At 41.9% G+C, this 13,153-nt stretch overlaps 1 protein-coding gene across 2 annotated transcripts in view; it reads right to left on the bottom strand.

Moving 5' to 3' along the window:
* LOC131136273 (titin-like) overlaps nucleotides 1-13,153 on the bottom strand; it is a 196,852-nt gene that overhangs the window by 7,981 nt on the left and 175,718 nt on the right. For both annotated transcript variants that reach the window (XM_058082950.1, XM_058082951.1), the window contains 16 exons: nucleotides 12,480-12,770; nucleotides 12,111-12,410; nucleotides 10,083-10,388; nucleotides 9,708-10,010; nucleotides 7,852-8,133; nucleotides 7,177-7,770; nucleotides 5,727-6,014; nucleotides 5,325-5,624; nucleotides 4,950-5,252; nucleotides 4,575-4,877; nucleotides 3,924-4,508; nucleotides 3,543-3,845; nucleotides 1,754-2,053; nucleotides 1,105-1,680; nucleotides 725-1,030; nucleotides 48-650 (listed from right to left, as the gene is read on the bottom strand). In XM_058082950.1, the coding sequence (XP_057938933.1) occupies nucleotides 48-650; nucleotides 725-1,030; nucleotides 1,105-1,680; nucleotides 1,754-2,053; nucleotides 3,543-3,845; nucleotides 3,924-4,508; nucleotides 4,575-4,877; nucleotides 4,950-5,252; nucleotides 5,325-5,624; nucleotides 5,727-6,014; nucleotides 7,177-7,770; nucleotides 7,852-8,133; nucleotides 9,708-10,010; nucleotides 10,083-10,388; nucleotides 12,111-12,410; nucleotides 12,480-12,770 (5,943 nt within the window). The remainder of the gene's footprint in view (nucleotides 1-47; nucleotides 651-724; nucleotides 1,031-1,104; nucleotides 1,681-1,753; nucleotides 2,054-3,542; nucleotides 3,846-3,923; nucleotides 4,509-4,574; nucleotides 4,878-4,949; nucleotides 5,253-5,324; nucleotides 5,625-5,726; nucleotides 6,015-7,176; nucleotides 7,771-7,851; nucleotides 8,134-9,707; nucleotides 10,011-10,082; nucleotides 10,389-12,110; nucleotides 12,411-12,479; nucleotides 12,771-13,153) is intronic.

Genomic DNA, 13,153 nt, shown 5'->3' with positions numbered 1-13,153 from the left:
AAGATTATTAAGAGAATGGCGTTTATATTTATATTTAATATTCTTACTTTCAACATCCAGAGACACGGTAGCGCAGATGGATCCTCCTTGATTGGTGGCCCTGATCTGGTACACGGTGGAGTCTTCTTCATCAGCCTCGGTGATCACAAGTTGGTGGTAACCTCCTTTGAATTCTTGAATCTTGATCTTCTTTCCATCCGAATGGATCTCCTTTCCTCGTCGGAACCATTTAATGACCGGTTTGGGCTGGCCTGTGATCTTGCACACCAGCGTAGCGTTGCTTTTGTATTTCACGCTCATGTTCCTCAGCTCTTCCTTGAAGGCCGGAGCACGAACATCAACGGCCGTGGCCGGAATGATACACGCACTTTCCTCGCTGTAGTCGCTTTGTCCGCCGAGGTTCTCGCACTTCACTCGGAAGACATATTCAACGCCTTCGGATAAACGCTTCACCGAGAAGACCGTCTGTTTGATCTCATCCGTGGTCACGGGAGTCCATTCGCCCCACTCCTTCTTCTGCTTCTGCTTCTTCTCCAGGCAATAGCATTTGATTTTGGAGCCGCCGTCACTGAGTGGAGGCTTCCAAGAAACCACGCAGGAGTCTTTGGTGATTCCGGAAACAACGATGGTCTGAGGCGGTGATGGTTTCTCTGCGGTTCGTAACAAAAGTCACAGAATTAGAATATTCCCACAGATGATATTGCATGATTTTATTTCGACATACCGAGTTGACTCTTAATGATAATAGGCGAAATTAGTTCAAGCGGCTCGCTGTTGCCGTAGCGATTCTGGGCGTACACACGGAAGTAGTAACCGGCGCTGTCAGTGAGGTTGGGAACGCGGCAAGACGTGGAGTTGATGGACGACGACACCAGTTCCCACTCGTTCCCTTCCTTGTCCTCTCGCTTCTCCACAATGTAGTTGGTGATCATGCAGCCTCCGTCGTCCTTGGGGGGCTTCCAGGTGATGATGACCGAGTTCTTCAGAAGAGCCTCCAGGACGATGGGACCCTGAGGCATGTCAGGTTTGTCTGGAAAACGAAGGAACGATGGAATTAGTTATATAAAGTCTAGAACCGGTTGCGATGCGATGACGCAAACGTACCGTAGATTTCAACGTTGAACGCAACGTCCGCTCGGCCGAAGTGGTTGTGGAGTCTGATCCTGTATTTGCCGCCGTGGATTCGCCGCTGCACGTTCTTGATAATGAGATGAGTGTAATGCTCTGTGGTTTCTATGCTAATATCATCTGCGTTCTCCAAGGTCTTTGCTTCATGGAGCCACATGATCTTTGGCATGGGGCGGCCGATGTAGACCGCGTGGATACGCAAGGTTGTTCCGAGACCGGCATAGTATGTGGTCTTCAACGGGTAATCGGAATGGAAGGACGGAGCAGCTTCCAAAACCAGGACACCTTTGGTTTCTGTGTCTCCGGCATCATTGGTGGCTTTGCAGGTGTACTCGCCTTCATCTTCTTGTTGGTCGGTCATGACGGACAGGGAGTGGTTTCGCCCATCTGAGCTCATCTCGTATTTACGAGACTCCACGATCTCTTTGCCGGCGTGGTACCACTTGATGTCCGGAACGGGTCTGCCGATAATCTGGCATTTCATGACGGCAGGCTGTCCCAGCTTGGCTGTGACTTCATCCATTTCCTTCCTGAGGCTCGGTTTTGTTTCCGCTGGAAATACAAAGCGACGTCAGAAATACACAATAACACTAATTAGCTTAGCATTAGCTTTCAGTGCACTCACTGCTAAGTTTAGTCTTGATACAAGTGGCAGTCCGACTAGGTCTGCTCATTCCGGTCTCGTTCTCGGCAAATACCCGGAACTCGTATTCGGTAGCTTCGGCCAATCCGCGCATGACGAACTCCTTGTCTTTCATTCGCTGCTTGTTGCATTTCTTCCAGCTGCTCTCCGTGGACTTCCTGTATTCCACCCAGTAGCCCAGGACCTCTTTCCCGCCATCGCATTCCGGGGCTTGCCAGCGAATGGTGATGGAGGTGTTAGTCACGTTTGCCGTATCAATTTCTCCTGGCTGGCTCGGCTTATCTGGAAAGTCAAAGAAAAGAAAATTCAAATCATATTTCTTTGTTATTGTAAGGTCCATAAAAGATAAGGTAACATGGTTTAAAATGTATAAATATGGTTAGAGTATTTAAGAGTAGTAATAGTTCATGTCATACATATAAAATTCAGTTGTAAAAGAAAAAAAAAGACACCCTACTATTTTTTATATGTTTGTGCCTAAAACAGGGGTGGGCAAACTTTTTGACTCGCATTGAGATAACAAAATTTCCGGGGGGGGGGGGGGGGGCAGACTATATATTTTACACGTAACAGTCCACCTGGTATTATTGTATCTGTAAAATTGTCATGCAATCTGCTATTATTATTTATTATTTTATATTTATATTTAAATATTTTAAAAATAATAAAATATTATAATAATTAAAATAATAATTATTATTACATTATTATGTAAAATATGCAAATATAACAATATTATTGTATATAATTAATATAATAATTAGCATTAATATAATAAATATAATAATCATAATAGTTATAATAATAATATAATAATTATTATTTTAATTTTTATTATTATTATGTGCTTGTGTCTTTTTTTTCCAGGAGCACTTTGTAAACAACAGACCATGTCAAACAACGAAATTGATACAACCATCAAAAGGTTGGCTCAGGCCATGATGCCAGGTTGTATGTTGAGTTTAAATTAAATACTTTGGAAAGATTGGGCGGGCCGTATTCAAACACTTGGCGGGCCGGATGTGGCCCCCGGGCCGTAGTTTGCTTATTTTAGGCCCTAAAATAAGCAAATCTCCATTGTTGGTGTTTGGGTGTAATACCGCAATGTCTACTAGGGGGTGCTAGTTAGCGATGGTGGTATAGAGTAGGTGACAAAACCACAGAGGAAGAATAAATCCCGAGGGTGAATATACGTCAAGTCATCGTGGATTATCTTCCTCATTCTGTACCACAGGTTAGTATAAAGTAGACATAATTTATGTAAAGAGTGTAGAAAGTCGCTAAAGTAAACAGCTGACTGCAAAGTGGTTTGTTATAAATATTTCGTAGAGCATTTGAGCAGATGTGAAATAGCTAACGGCTAATGCTAGCAGTCCTTAATGTACGGTGAATAGCATTAAGCAGGCTAACTGCAATATGTGAAATGTGTTACTGATAGTATTGTACTGAAGATATGTGAAATGTATACACTGGCTGTGGAAATTGTCACTAGATTGACATGTAAAGACAATGTCTTAACATCACAAATGTTTAGCTGTTTGTTTAACCAATAATGCCAACTATTGGTGTAGTCATCTTATGAGATGGGAAGTGTTGTTATTGTTCTGAGAGAAGAATAAATCCCGAGGGTGAATATACGTCAAGTCATCGTGGATTGTCTTCCTCGTTCGGTACCACAGGATTTTCAAGGCATACAACCCCCTCCAAGGTGGTGGAGGGGCAACATTATCATCACCGCCATCGATGAATTGCAAAGACACAAACGACTCACCGAATGGATCCTTGCAGGTGACCGGATCCGACACAGGTCCGGCTTCGCTCTCGCCAATTTCGTTGACAGCGACAATACGGAAGACGTAGTCGGCATCTGCCGTGAGTCCAGACAGAGTAAACATGGTGGACGGAATCTTAGCGGGGTGGCGGCTCCATTGCTCTGACGACACTTCTTTGTACTCGATGAAATAGCCGGTGATGGAAGAACCCCCGTCGTCTTTTGGTCTGGACCAGGCCAGCGCAACACAGTTTTTGGTAATGTCCATGATCTCCGGTGGCATGGTTGAAGGTTCAGGTGGACCTGTTTTGCAAATGACAGTTTCTTCACAAACTAGCTTGGAAATTTGTCATTTTTGGATTAAAAAACCAAAATACTTACTAAGCAGAGTCTTGGGTACCAACGGCTGCTCTGACTTCAGAGATGGACCGATACCGAAAGAGTTCTCAGCAGTGACCTTGAAATGGTACTCGGTTCCTTCATTCAGGCCCTTAACGACCAAGTGGTTATCAGTCACTCTACTGTCCACGGTGTACCACGCATTTCTGGTAACTTCTCGTCTTTCAATGATGTAACCCAAAATTTCTGCACCGCCGTCATCACCGGGAACGCCCCAGGACAGCTTCGCGGAGTTGGCTTGGATCTCCTCGAACATTAACGGTCCTTTAGGAGCGCTCGGACGGCCGATGACGTTCACCTTGATTTGGGCCTTCTTCTTGCCGACTTTGTTCTCCAGAAGGAGCTCATACAGACCAGAGTCGCTCCTCTCGGCTTCTTTGATCACCAGTTCGCTGGTGTCTTCGGTGGAGGCCACCATGGCCTTGGTTGATACTGTTCCACTGTCCTTTGACCACAAACAAGTCGGGTAGGGTTTACCCTTGATCGGGACCGAGAGTCGGACAACTCCACCGTGACGGACGACATATACGTCTTTGTATTTCAGCTCAAGTTCATAATCGGGAGATTCTGTAGAACAGACAAAAATTTAATTAAATTCGACTTCTATGAATTTTTTTCAATTTTTCTTCTTACCTAACATCTCCGTGACGGTGACAGTTTGAGGAACTTCAGCAGGCTCTCCAGATCCGCCAGCGTTGCAGGCCATTATTCTGAATTTGAACTCCTCTCCTTGGGGCATGTTGGTCAGCGTGTACTCGCAGATCAGCGAGGGCGTGGTGTTACACTTCAGCCAAGCCATGGCGCCCACCTTCTGCATCTCGATCAGGTACCCGTCCACCCTGGCGTCGCCTTCGTCGTCAGGGGGGCTCCAAGCCAGTGACACCGAAGACTTGGTGGTTTCGGTGATCCGTGGGTTCTGAGGGCAACCGGGTGGATCTGAACCAGAAGAGAAATGAATTTATGATCGAAGTGGAGATAAAAATATGAATTTAGTTTTCGGTTTCTCACCAATGGGATCCGATGCCACGGCTGGTTTCGATGGCAGACTTGGTTTGCTCATTCCGCGGGCATTGATACTGATGATTCTGTGCTCGTACTCCAGACCTTCAATCAGCTCTGTAGACCTGTATCTAGTCATGGTGACGGGGTTCTTGTTGGCACGCACCCATCGGTCAGATCTGACTTCTTTGCGCTCAATGATGTAACCCGAAACCTCGAGGCCGCCATCTTCTTCTGGCGGATTCCAGGCTATTGTCATACCGTCACGTGAAACGTCGAAAACGGTTGGTCGACCAGGAGGTCCAGACACATCTGTGAAGGGTGGAGAATATCTTAGCATCCCGTCAGGAACTATAACGGATTTTTACGGTGGTGAATATTTACTTTTCAAGCTCCTGCAGGTGACAATCTCCGACTGCAAGAACTCTCCGGTGCCGTAGCGATTGATAGCGGCCGCACGGAAGACGTATTCATCGCCCTCGATCAGGTTCTCAAACTTGAAGGTGGGTCGGCTGATGGAGTCACACACCGGCACCCAACCTGGTCTGTGGGCATCTCTTTGCTCCACCACGTATCCACTGATGGGAGCGCCACCGTCCCTGGGCGGAGGATCCCAGCTGCAGGTGACGGTGGTGGCATCGATCTCGTCAAATCGGATTGGTCCTTTGGGTTCGTCGGGTTTGGCTAACGGAAGATGAGAATGTGTTAGCCTTTTCAAACCTGTTTGCTAATTGATATTCATAAGTAATATTCATAAGTCACATAGAACTCCAAGTATTTCCTTACATAAAACGATGACCTTGATGATCTCGGTGATGATGCCGACGGTGTTCTTCAACTCCACGGTGTAGCTGCCAGTGTCGTCGATGGTCGTGTCTGACACGGTCAGTTTGGAGAACTTGCCCGTGCTCTGGATCTTGACACGGTCCGTGATTTTTAACCTGTTGCCACCAAAGTACCAAAAGCAGGCAGGGGGCGGTCTGCCAACGATCGGCAGGTCCAACTCCAGGGTTCTACCCGCCAGAACATTAACAGCTTTCTGGGGAAGACTGGAGAAATCCACTGCTGGCATCACTGCGGGAAAAAAATGTACGTAATTAGTACAACTCAGTACAATTAGTACAACTAATTAGCTAAAAATGTCATCCAATACAAGAGAGGAGACTATATTGACGGTTACTATGGTAACCATTATGTCATTGTATGCTCATATCACCTCGTACTTTGGTACGTGACAAAAAAAAAATTAAAAATTGAAAATATATTTTTTTAATTTTTAAAATTTTTACATTTTTTTTTAAATAAAAAAAAATTAAAATTATAAAAATAAAAATAAATAAAATAAATTAAAACACTATATTGACACTTACTATGGTACACATTATTGGTCATTGGATGGTCATATCACCTTGTACTTCGGTACGTGACAAAAAAAAAATTAAAAATTGAAAATATATTTTTTTAATTTTTAAAATTTTTACATTTTTTTTAAATAAAAAAAAATAAAATTATAAAAATAAAAATTAATAAAATAAATTAAAACACTATATTGACACTTACTATGGTACACATTATTGGTCATTGGATGGTCATATCACCTCGTACTTTGGTACGTGACAAAAAAAAATTTGAAAATATATTTTTTTAATTTTTAAACATTTTTTTAAATAAAAAAATTATACAAATAAAAATGAATAAAATCAATTTAAAAACTATATTGACACTATGGTATACATTATTGGTCATTGTATGGTCATATCACCTCGTACTTCGGTACGTGACAAAAAAAAAGATATTTGGAAAGCAGGAAGTGAACAAATGTAACAGTTACTGATTGTACAAGTACCAGGGGTAGGATTTAATAAGCTTTGCTTCTTCCTACTCCTTTTGGACATGTGGAACTGGGAACTGATTATGGGATGCACTCAATTGGAATCTGATGCATGTTTAAAATGAAATTAAACCATTACCATTACCATTACCATTACCAAGCTTGAGACTTGTAATATTTGTTATCATTGTCATTTTTTCATGTAAATTGAGGGATTAAAAGCAGTATCGGACACAAATATCGTCCCAAGGAAAATCGGTCATCGGCTAAGGGTGATTAAAAAAAAATCGGTATCGGCCCCAAAAAAAACTATAGCGGTCGATCCCTAGTACACACTAGTATAAATATTTTGACATAAATGTTTATCGTCATGCATTTGGCCAAACGTTATGACAACATCATTACCTCGTTGTTCTTGCACGGTTACGGGCGTGACAAGCTCCTTGGCTTCACTGGCACCGCGACTATTGATGGCTTTGATTCGGAACAAGTACTGCTCGTTCTCGTTCAGCTTCTCCACCGTGTGCTCAAAGTCCGTCAGCTTCAGGGAGGCCACCTTCATCCATTTGTCGGTACCGAACTTGCAGGCCTCGACAACGTAGCCCGTCAGTCGGCTACCTCCGTCATGCTCTGGCTTCTCCCAGCCCAACGAGACGGTGCTCTTGGTGACGTCGACCACCTCCAGCGACTGCGGCGGCTGAGGCACCTCGCAAACCAGGATGACGTCTGGAGTCTCGCGAGGCTCGCCGACGCCGTAGATGTTTTCAGGGAGGACTCGGAAGTAGTACAGCATGCCCTCCATCAGGCCGTCGATCTTGAAGGATGTCTTGCCGCACTTGGAGGTGACCGTTTTGTACGCTCGCATGGAGGCTTCACGCCGCTCGATGATGTAATTGTTGACGGGCGCACCGCCGTCCACGATCGGAGCATCCCAAGAGATGATGGCCGAGTCTTTGGTCAGTTCCTTGATCTTGATGGGTCCTGTTGGCCCTGGCGTGTCTGGGATTGTAAACATTTTGTAAGTCAACTATGACTTCCCCAAAAGTCAGTCATAATCATCAGTCATAATCATCGCCTTACCATAGATTTTGACCAGAATTTGGACTTCCTGTTTTCCGGCAGAGTTCTCAGCCACCAGCGTGTATTTTCCCGCATCATAGCGATGAACCTTATCAATGATGAGCGTCGTCGACTTGTGCGTGACCTCTATGAAGCCTCGGTTGTTGAGGTCAACTCCTGGTTTGCTCCAAGTGATCGTCGGAGCAGGACGGCCACTGACGCTTACAAAGAGGCGCAGAGAACCGCCGGCACGCAGGCATATCGTCTTCTTCAGGTCATCGTGGAGCTCAAAGTCGGGTGTTTCTGTTGGGTGTGGGGAATGGTCAAATAAGTTATCATTCCAGATGTTACAAGTTTGCAGGTATACAAAAGTTTGGGATCACTTGGAAAATGTTTTTGGGCCAGTCTGGGATACGGCTTTTTCTTGGCAGTCCTGCCATGAAGTCCAGCATCCTGAAGTCGCCGCTTCACTGTTGATACTGACACTGGCGTTTGACGGCTACTATTTGGTGACGACCTTTGTCTTAAACTACACACTCTCAGATATTTGTCTTCTTGCACAGCATCGTTTTTCTGTCCTTGTTAGACCCAGTTTGTGCTGCTCTCTGAAGGGAGTAGTTAACAGCACGGTAAGAGATTTTAGTTTTAGTTTAGATTTTTAGATGGCTTTTCTAATCATCTATTAGCCTTATAAAATGATGAACTTGGATTAGCAGCCATACCAGGAGATTGATGCAGAGGACTGACAGTTGTTGATAGTAGGCCTCTATGCAAAAATGAACATCCTTCTTTCAAAATCATCTCATTCATTTTCATTGTTTGTGAAATGGATAAAAAAATTTGTGGAATGGAAAAAATTGTTTGTGAAATGGAAAATTTTTTTTTAGTGAAATGGAAAAAATTGTTTGTGAAATGGATAAAAATGTTTGTGAAATGGATAAAAATGTTTGTGAAATGGATACAAATGTTTGTGAAATGGCAAAAGAATGTTTGGGAAATGGATAAAAATGTTTATGAAGTGCAAAAAAAATTTGTGGAATGGAAAAAAATGTTTGCGAAATGGAAAAATTGTTTGTGAAATGGATAAAAAATTTTGTGAAATGGAAAAAAATTGTTTGTGAAATGGAATTTTTTTTTTTTTAGTGAAATGGAAAAAAATGTTTGAAATAGATAAAAATGTTTGTGAAATGGAAAAAAAATTTGTGAAATGGATAAAAATTTTGTGAAATGTAAAAAATTGTTTGTGAAATGGATAAAAATGTTTGTTAAATGGCAAAAAAATGTTTGGGAAATGGATAAAAATGTTTATGAAATGCAAAAAAAAATTGTGGAATGGAAAAAAATGTTTGTGAAATGGAAAATTTTTTTTAGTGAAATGGAAAAAACTGTTTGTGAAATGGATAAAAATGTTTGTTAAATGGAAAAAAAAATGTTTGTGAAATGGATACAAATGTTTGTGAAATGGAAAAAAATGTTTATGTAATGCAAAAAAAATTAGTGGAATGGAAAAAAATGTTTATGTAATGCAAAAAAAATTTGTGGAATGGAAAAAAATGTTTATGTAATGCAAAAAAAATTTGTGGAATGGAAAAAAATGTTTGTGAAATGGAAAAATTGTTTGTGAAATGGATAAAAAATTTTGTGAAATGGAAAAAAAAATTTGTGAAATGGATAAAAATGTTTGTGACATGGATAAAAATGTTTGTGAAATGGAGAAAAATGTTTGTGAAATGCATGAAAATGTGTTTTTCTTTCGAAAACAAAGAAATTCCCAAGTGATCCCAAACTTTTGATCGGTAGTGCAACAAAGATGGCAAGGTTCAATATCCCATGTTTTCTTTAGCTTTTCGTTTCTCAAATTAAAAACGTCAACATACCAATTCTCTCCACGGGCTCAGTCTCCGCACAAGGCTCGCTGAAGTCTCCGGTACCATTGAAGTTGATGCCGGCCACTCTGAAGCGGTACTTCTTGGCCGAGTGAAGTCCTGTCACCACGTATTCGCTGGCACGCAGCGTCTTTTCGTGGGCCTTCTTCCACTCCTCCGTTCCGGCTTCCTGCATTTCCAGTAAGTAGCCCATAACGTCGGCTCCTCCGTCCTCCACGGGCCGAGACCAGGCCAGGCTGATGCTGTCAGTGTGGGTGTCGGTGATGCGTGGTACAGAAGGCGGAGCGGGTGTACCTAAAATAGGGGATGTAGGTCATCAATCTACAGTTTGGTGCATGTGAAGGTCGTTGAGGGATTTGAACTTACACGTCGGCACTCTGCAGACGACGTAGAGTGAAACCTCACTGGGTTCACTCTCCCCGGCCTTATTGATGGCCATCACCCTGAACTGGTAGATGTTGCCTTCGGTCAAGCCAGACACCTTCAACGTTGTGTCCAGGTGTGCTCCACTCCTGTTCACCTTCACCCAGCGGGCGCTCTTCCTCTCTCGCCTCTCCACAAGATAGTGGATCAGCGGACTGCCGCCGTCGCTCTCGGGCTTCAGCCACTCGATCGTGGCAAAATCTTTTCCGGACACGAGGATCTCAGGTGCACCCGGTGGAGTTGGAACGGCTGTAAGAAGACATCATTGAGATTTGAATCTACAAGTACCACAAAAAGATGTGAGGTCTTGAATAACTTGGTTATTTTTGCAATGCTAAATGCTAAAAGTCAACGGTATTAGTATATAACAGGGGTGGGCAAACTTTTTGACTCGACGGCCGCATTGATATAACAAAATTTCCGGGGGGGGGGGCAGACTATATATTTTACACGTAACAGTCCACCTGGTATTATTGTATCTGTAAAATTGTCATGCAATCTGCTATTATTATTTATTATTTTATATTTATATTTAAATATTAAAAAAATAATAAAATATTATAATAATTAAAATAAAATTAAAATAATAATTATTATATTATTATGTAAAATATGCAAATATAACAATATTATTATATATAATTAATATAAAAATTAGCATTAATATATAATAAATACAATAATTAGCATTAATATAATAAATATAATAATCATAATAGTTATAATAATAATAATATAATAATTATTATTTTAATTTTTATCATTATTATGTGCTTGTGTCTCTTTTTTCAGGAGCACTTTGAAATACTGAAATACTTGAAATGAAATACTTTGGAAAGATTGGGCGGGCCGTATTCAAACACTTGGCGGGCCGGATGTGGCCCCCGGGCCGTAGTTTGCCCACCCCTGGTATATAATATAATATAATAATATATAAAGTAAAAATAAAACCAAAAATATGTCAAATATATATTATATGTTAATTATAAATATTAATTTAGAATTATATATATATAAATAAAGGAGTAGGAAGAAGCAAAGCTTATTAAATCCTACCCCTCCATCTGGTACTTTTACAATCACTAACTGTTACATTTGTTCACTTCCTGCTTTCCATAATACATTTTGTTTCTTTTTTTTTTTTAAATAATGCATTTTTTAATAACTTTTTCTACCTTTTCTTGACATGAATAAATATGGGTCAAAATTGACCCGAACACCGTAGATGTTTCTTTAGTGATTAATACTAAAATGAGACAATAATCAAACTAATTAATTTAAGAGATATGTTCTATATCCCTCAGTAATAACCAGGTAACAAAAGAACCTTCAATTTATGAATATGATTTTTTTTAGGTTCATTTGACCATTTTTGGAAATAGAAATGGAGGGGTATAGTGACATAAAAAGGCCTCCATGGCCACACCAAAAGTATTAAAAGCAATATTTTCATGGACAAAGAAGCCAAAGAAGGTAAGCAAATTTGATGGTTATTGTTTTTAGTGTATTTAATATCTGATTTTAATACGCGGGTCAAAACCGACCCGTTAACATAAGAGATGATACCAGGAAGCTAAGGTTAAAGAATAAATCCATATACGATTTATACATTTTACAATAAGAAGAAGGCGGCACGGTGGTCTAGCGGTTAGCGCACAGACCTCACAGCTTAGAGACCAGGGTTCAATCCCACCCTCGGGAGTGGGAGTGGAGTGGAGTTTGCATGTTCTCCCTGTGTTTCTCCGGGTACTCCGGTTTCCTCCCACATTCCAAAAACATGCTAGGTTAATTAGCCACTCCAAATTGTCCATAGGTATGAATGTGAGTGTGAATGGTTGTTTGTCTATATGTGCCCTGTGATTGGCTGGCGACCAGTTTAGGGTGTACCCCGCCTTACGCCTGAAGACATCTGGGATAGGACCCCGCGACCCTCGTGAGGAAAAGCGGTAGAAAATGAATGAAAGAACTCACTGAAAGTGTTTCTGGCCACCATGGCCTCAGACTGGATGGGGACTCCGGCTCCGTACTTGTTGACCCCTCTGACTCTGAACAGGTATTCTGTGTTCTTGAAGAGTCCGGTGATGTTGCAGGTCAGCTGCTTGCACTCGGCCTGCATGATAACCCAGTTGAGTCTGTTGGTGTCCCTCCTCTCCACCAGGTAGTGAGAGACTTCATCTCCGCCATCCTCCAGAGGAGACCTCCAGCTAAGAGTGCACGACTCTTCCGTTATCTTGCTGATCTCAATGCTGCCTTCACATGCTCCCGGAGTGTCTGAAAACGTTCAATGAGGTTGGTGATTTTGGCATTCGTTGGTGGACAAACAAACTGAGCCTCACTTACCGAGCACTTTGACGTTGACCTCGGCGGTCTTGGTTCCGCTCACATTCCTGACGCTAAGAATGTACTTCCCGGTATCGTCTCTGTCGCAGAACTTGATGATGGCCATTGCCCGGTTGGGTGTGTACTGCACGTGGTACTTTTCACACAACTCCAGCTCCCTGGTGCCCTTGGACCAAGACGCTTTGGGATCAGGCCTGCCCCCCACTGCGGCGTCCAGAACCAGATCCGAGCCGGCTCTCACCACGACAACTTCAGACAGGAGTTTGCTGTCCAACTGAGCCTTCGGAGGTTCTGTTGGATTCCACAGGGCCAATGTTCTTGTTATATGGTCATGGTTGGATTCATCTTCAACATCACACAGCAAAATTCAACCCTCAACCTTATCCATTTTGCATCAATTACTGTACACATATGTGTCATACACACGCATATATTGTATTTTCCAGATTATAAGTCGCACTTTTTTTCCTAGGTTGGCTGTTCCTGCGACTTGTACTCCAGAGTGACTAATAAATGAATATAAAAAAATAAGAAAATAAATGTTAAAATGTTAAAATAAATGTTAAATATGTATAAATAATATAATTTCATATAATATTATATATCTCCCCAAATTCACCGTCTGGTCAAGCGTCATATACCATATTTTCCGGACTATAAGTCGCACTTTTTTT

Source organism: Doryrhamphus excisus, chromosome 9 (genome assembly GCF_030265055.1).
Source record: "Doryrhamphus excisus isolate RoL2022-K1 chromosome 9, RoL_Dexc_1.0, whole genome shotgun sequence".
Taxonomy (NCBI): domain Eukaryota; kingdom Metazoa; phylum Chordata; class Actinopteri; order Syngnathiformes; family Syngnathidae; genus Doryrhamphus; species Doryrhamphus excisus.
Note: the sequence above shows the minus strand (reverse complement) of the source record. Positions and strands in the feature narration are given on the sequence as shown.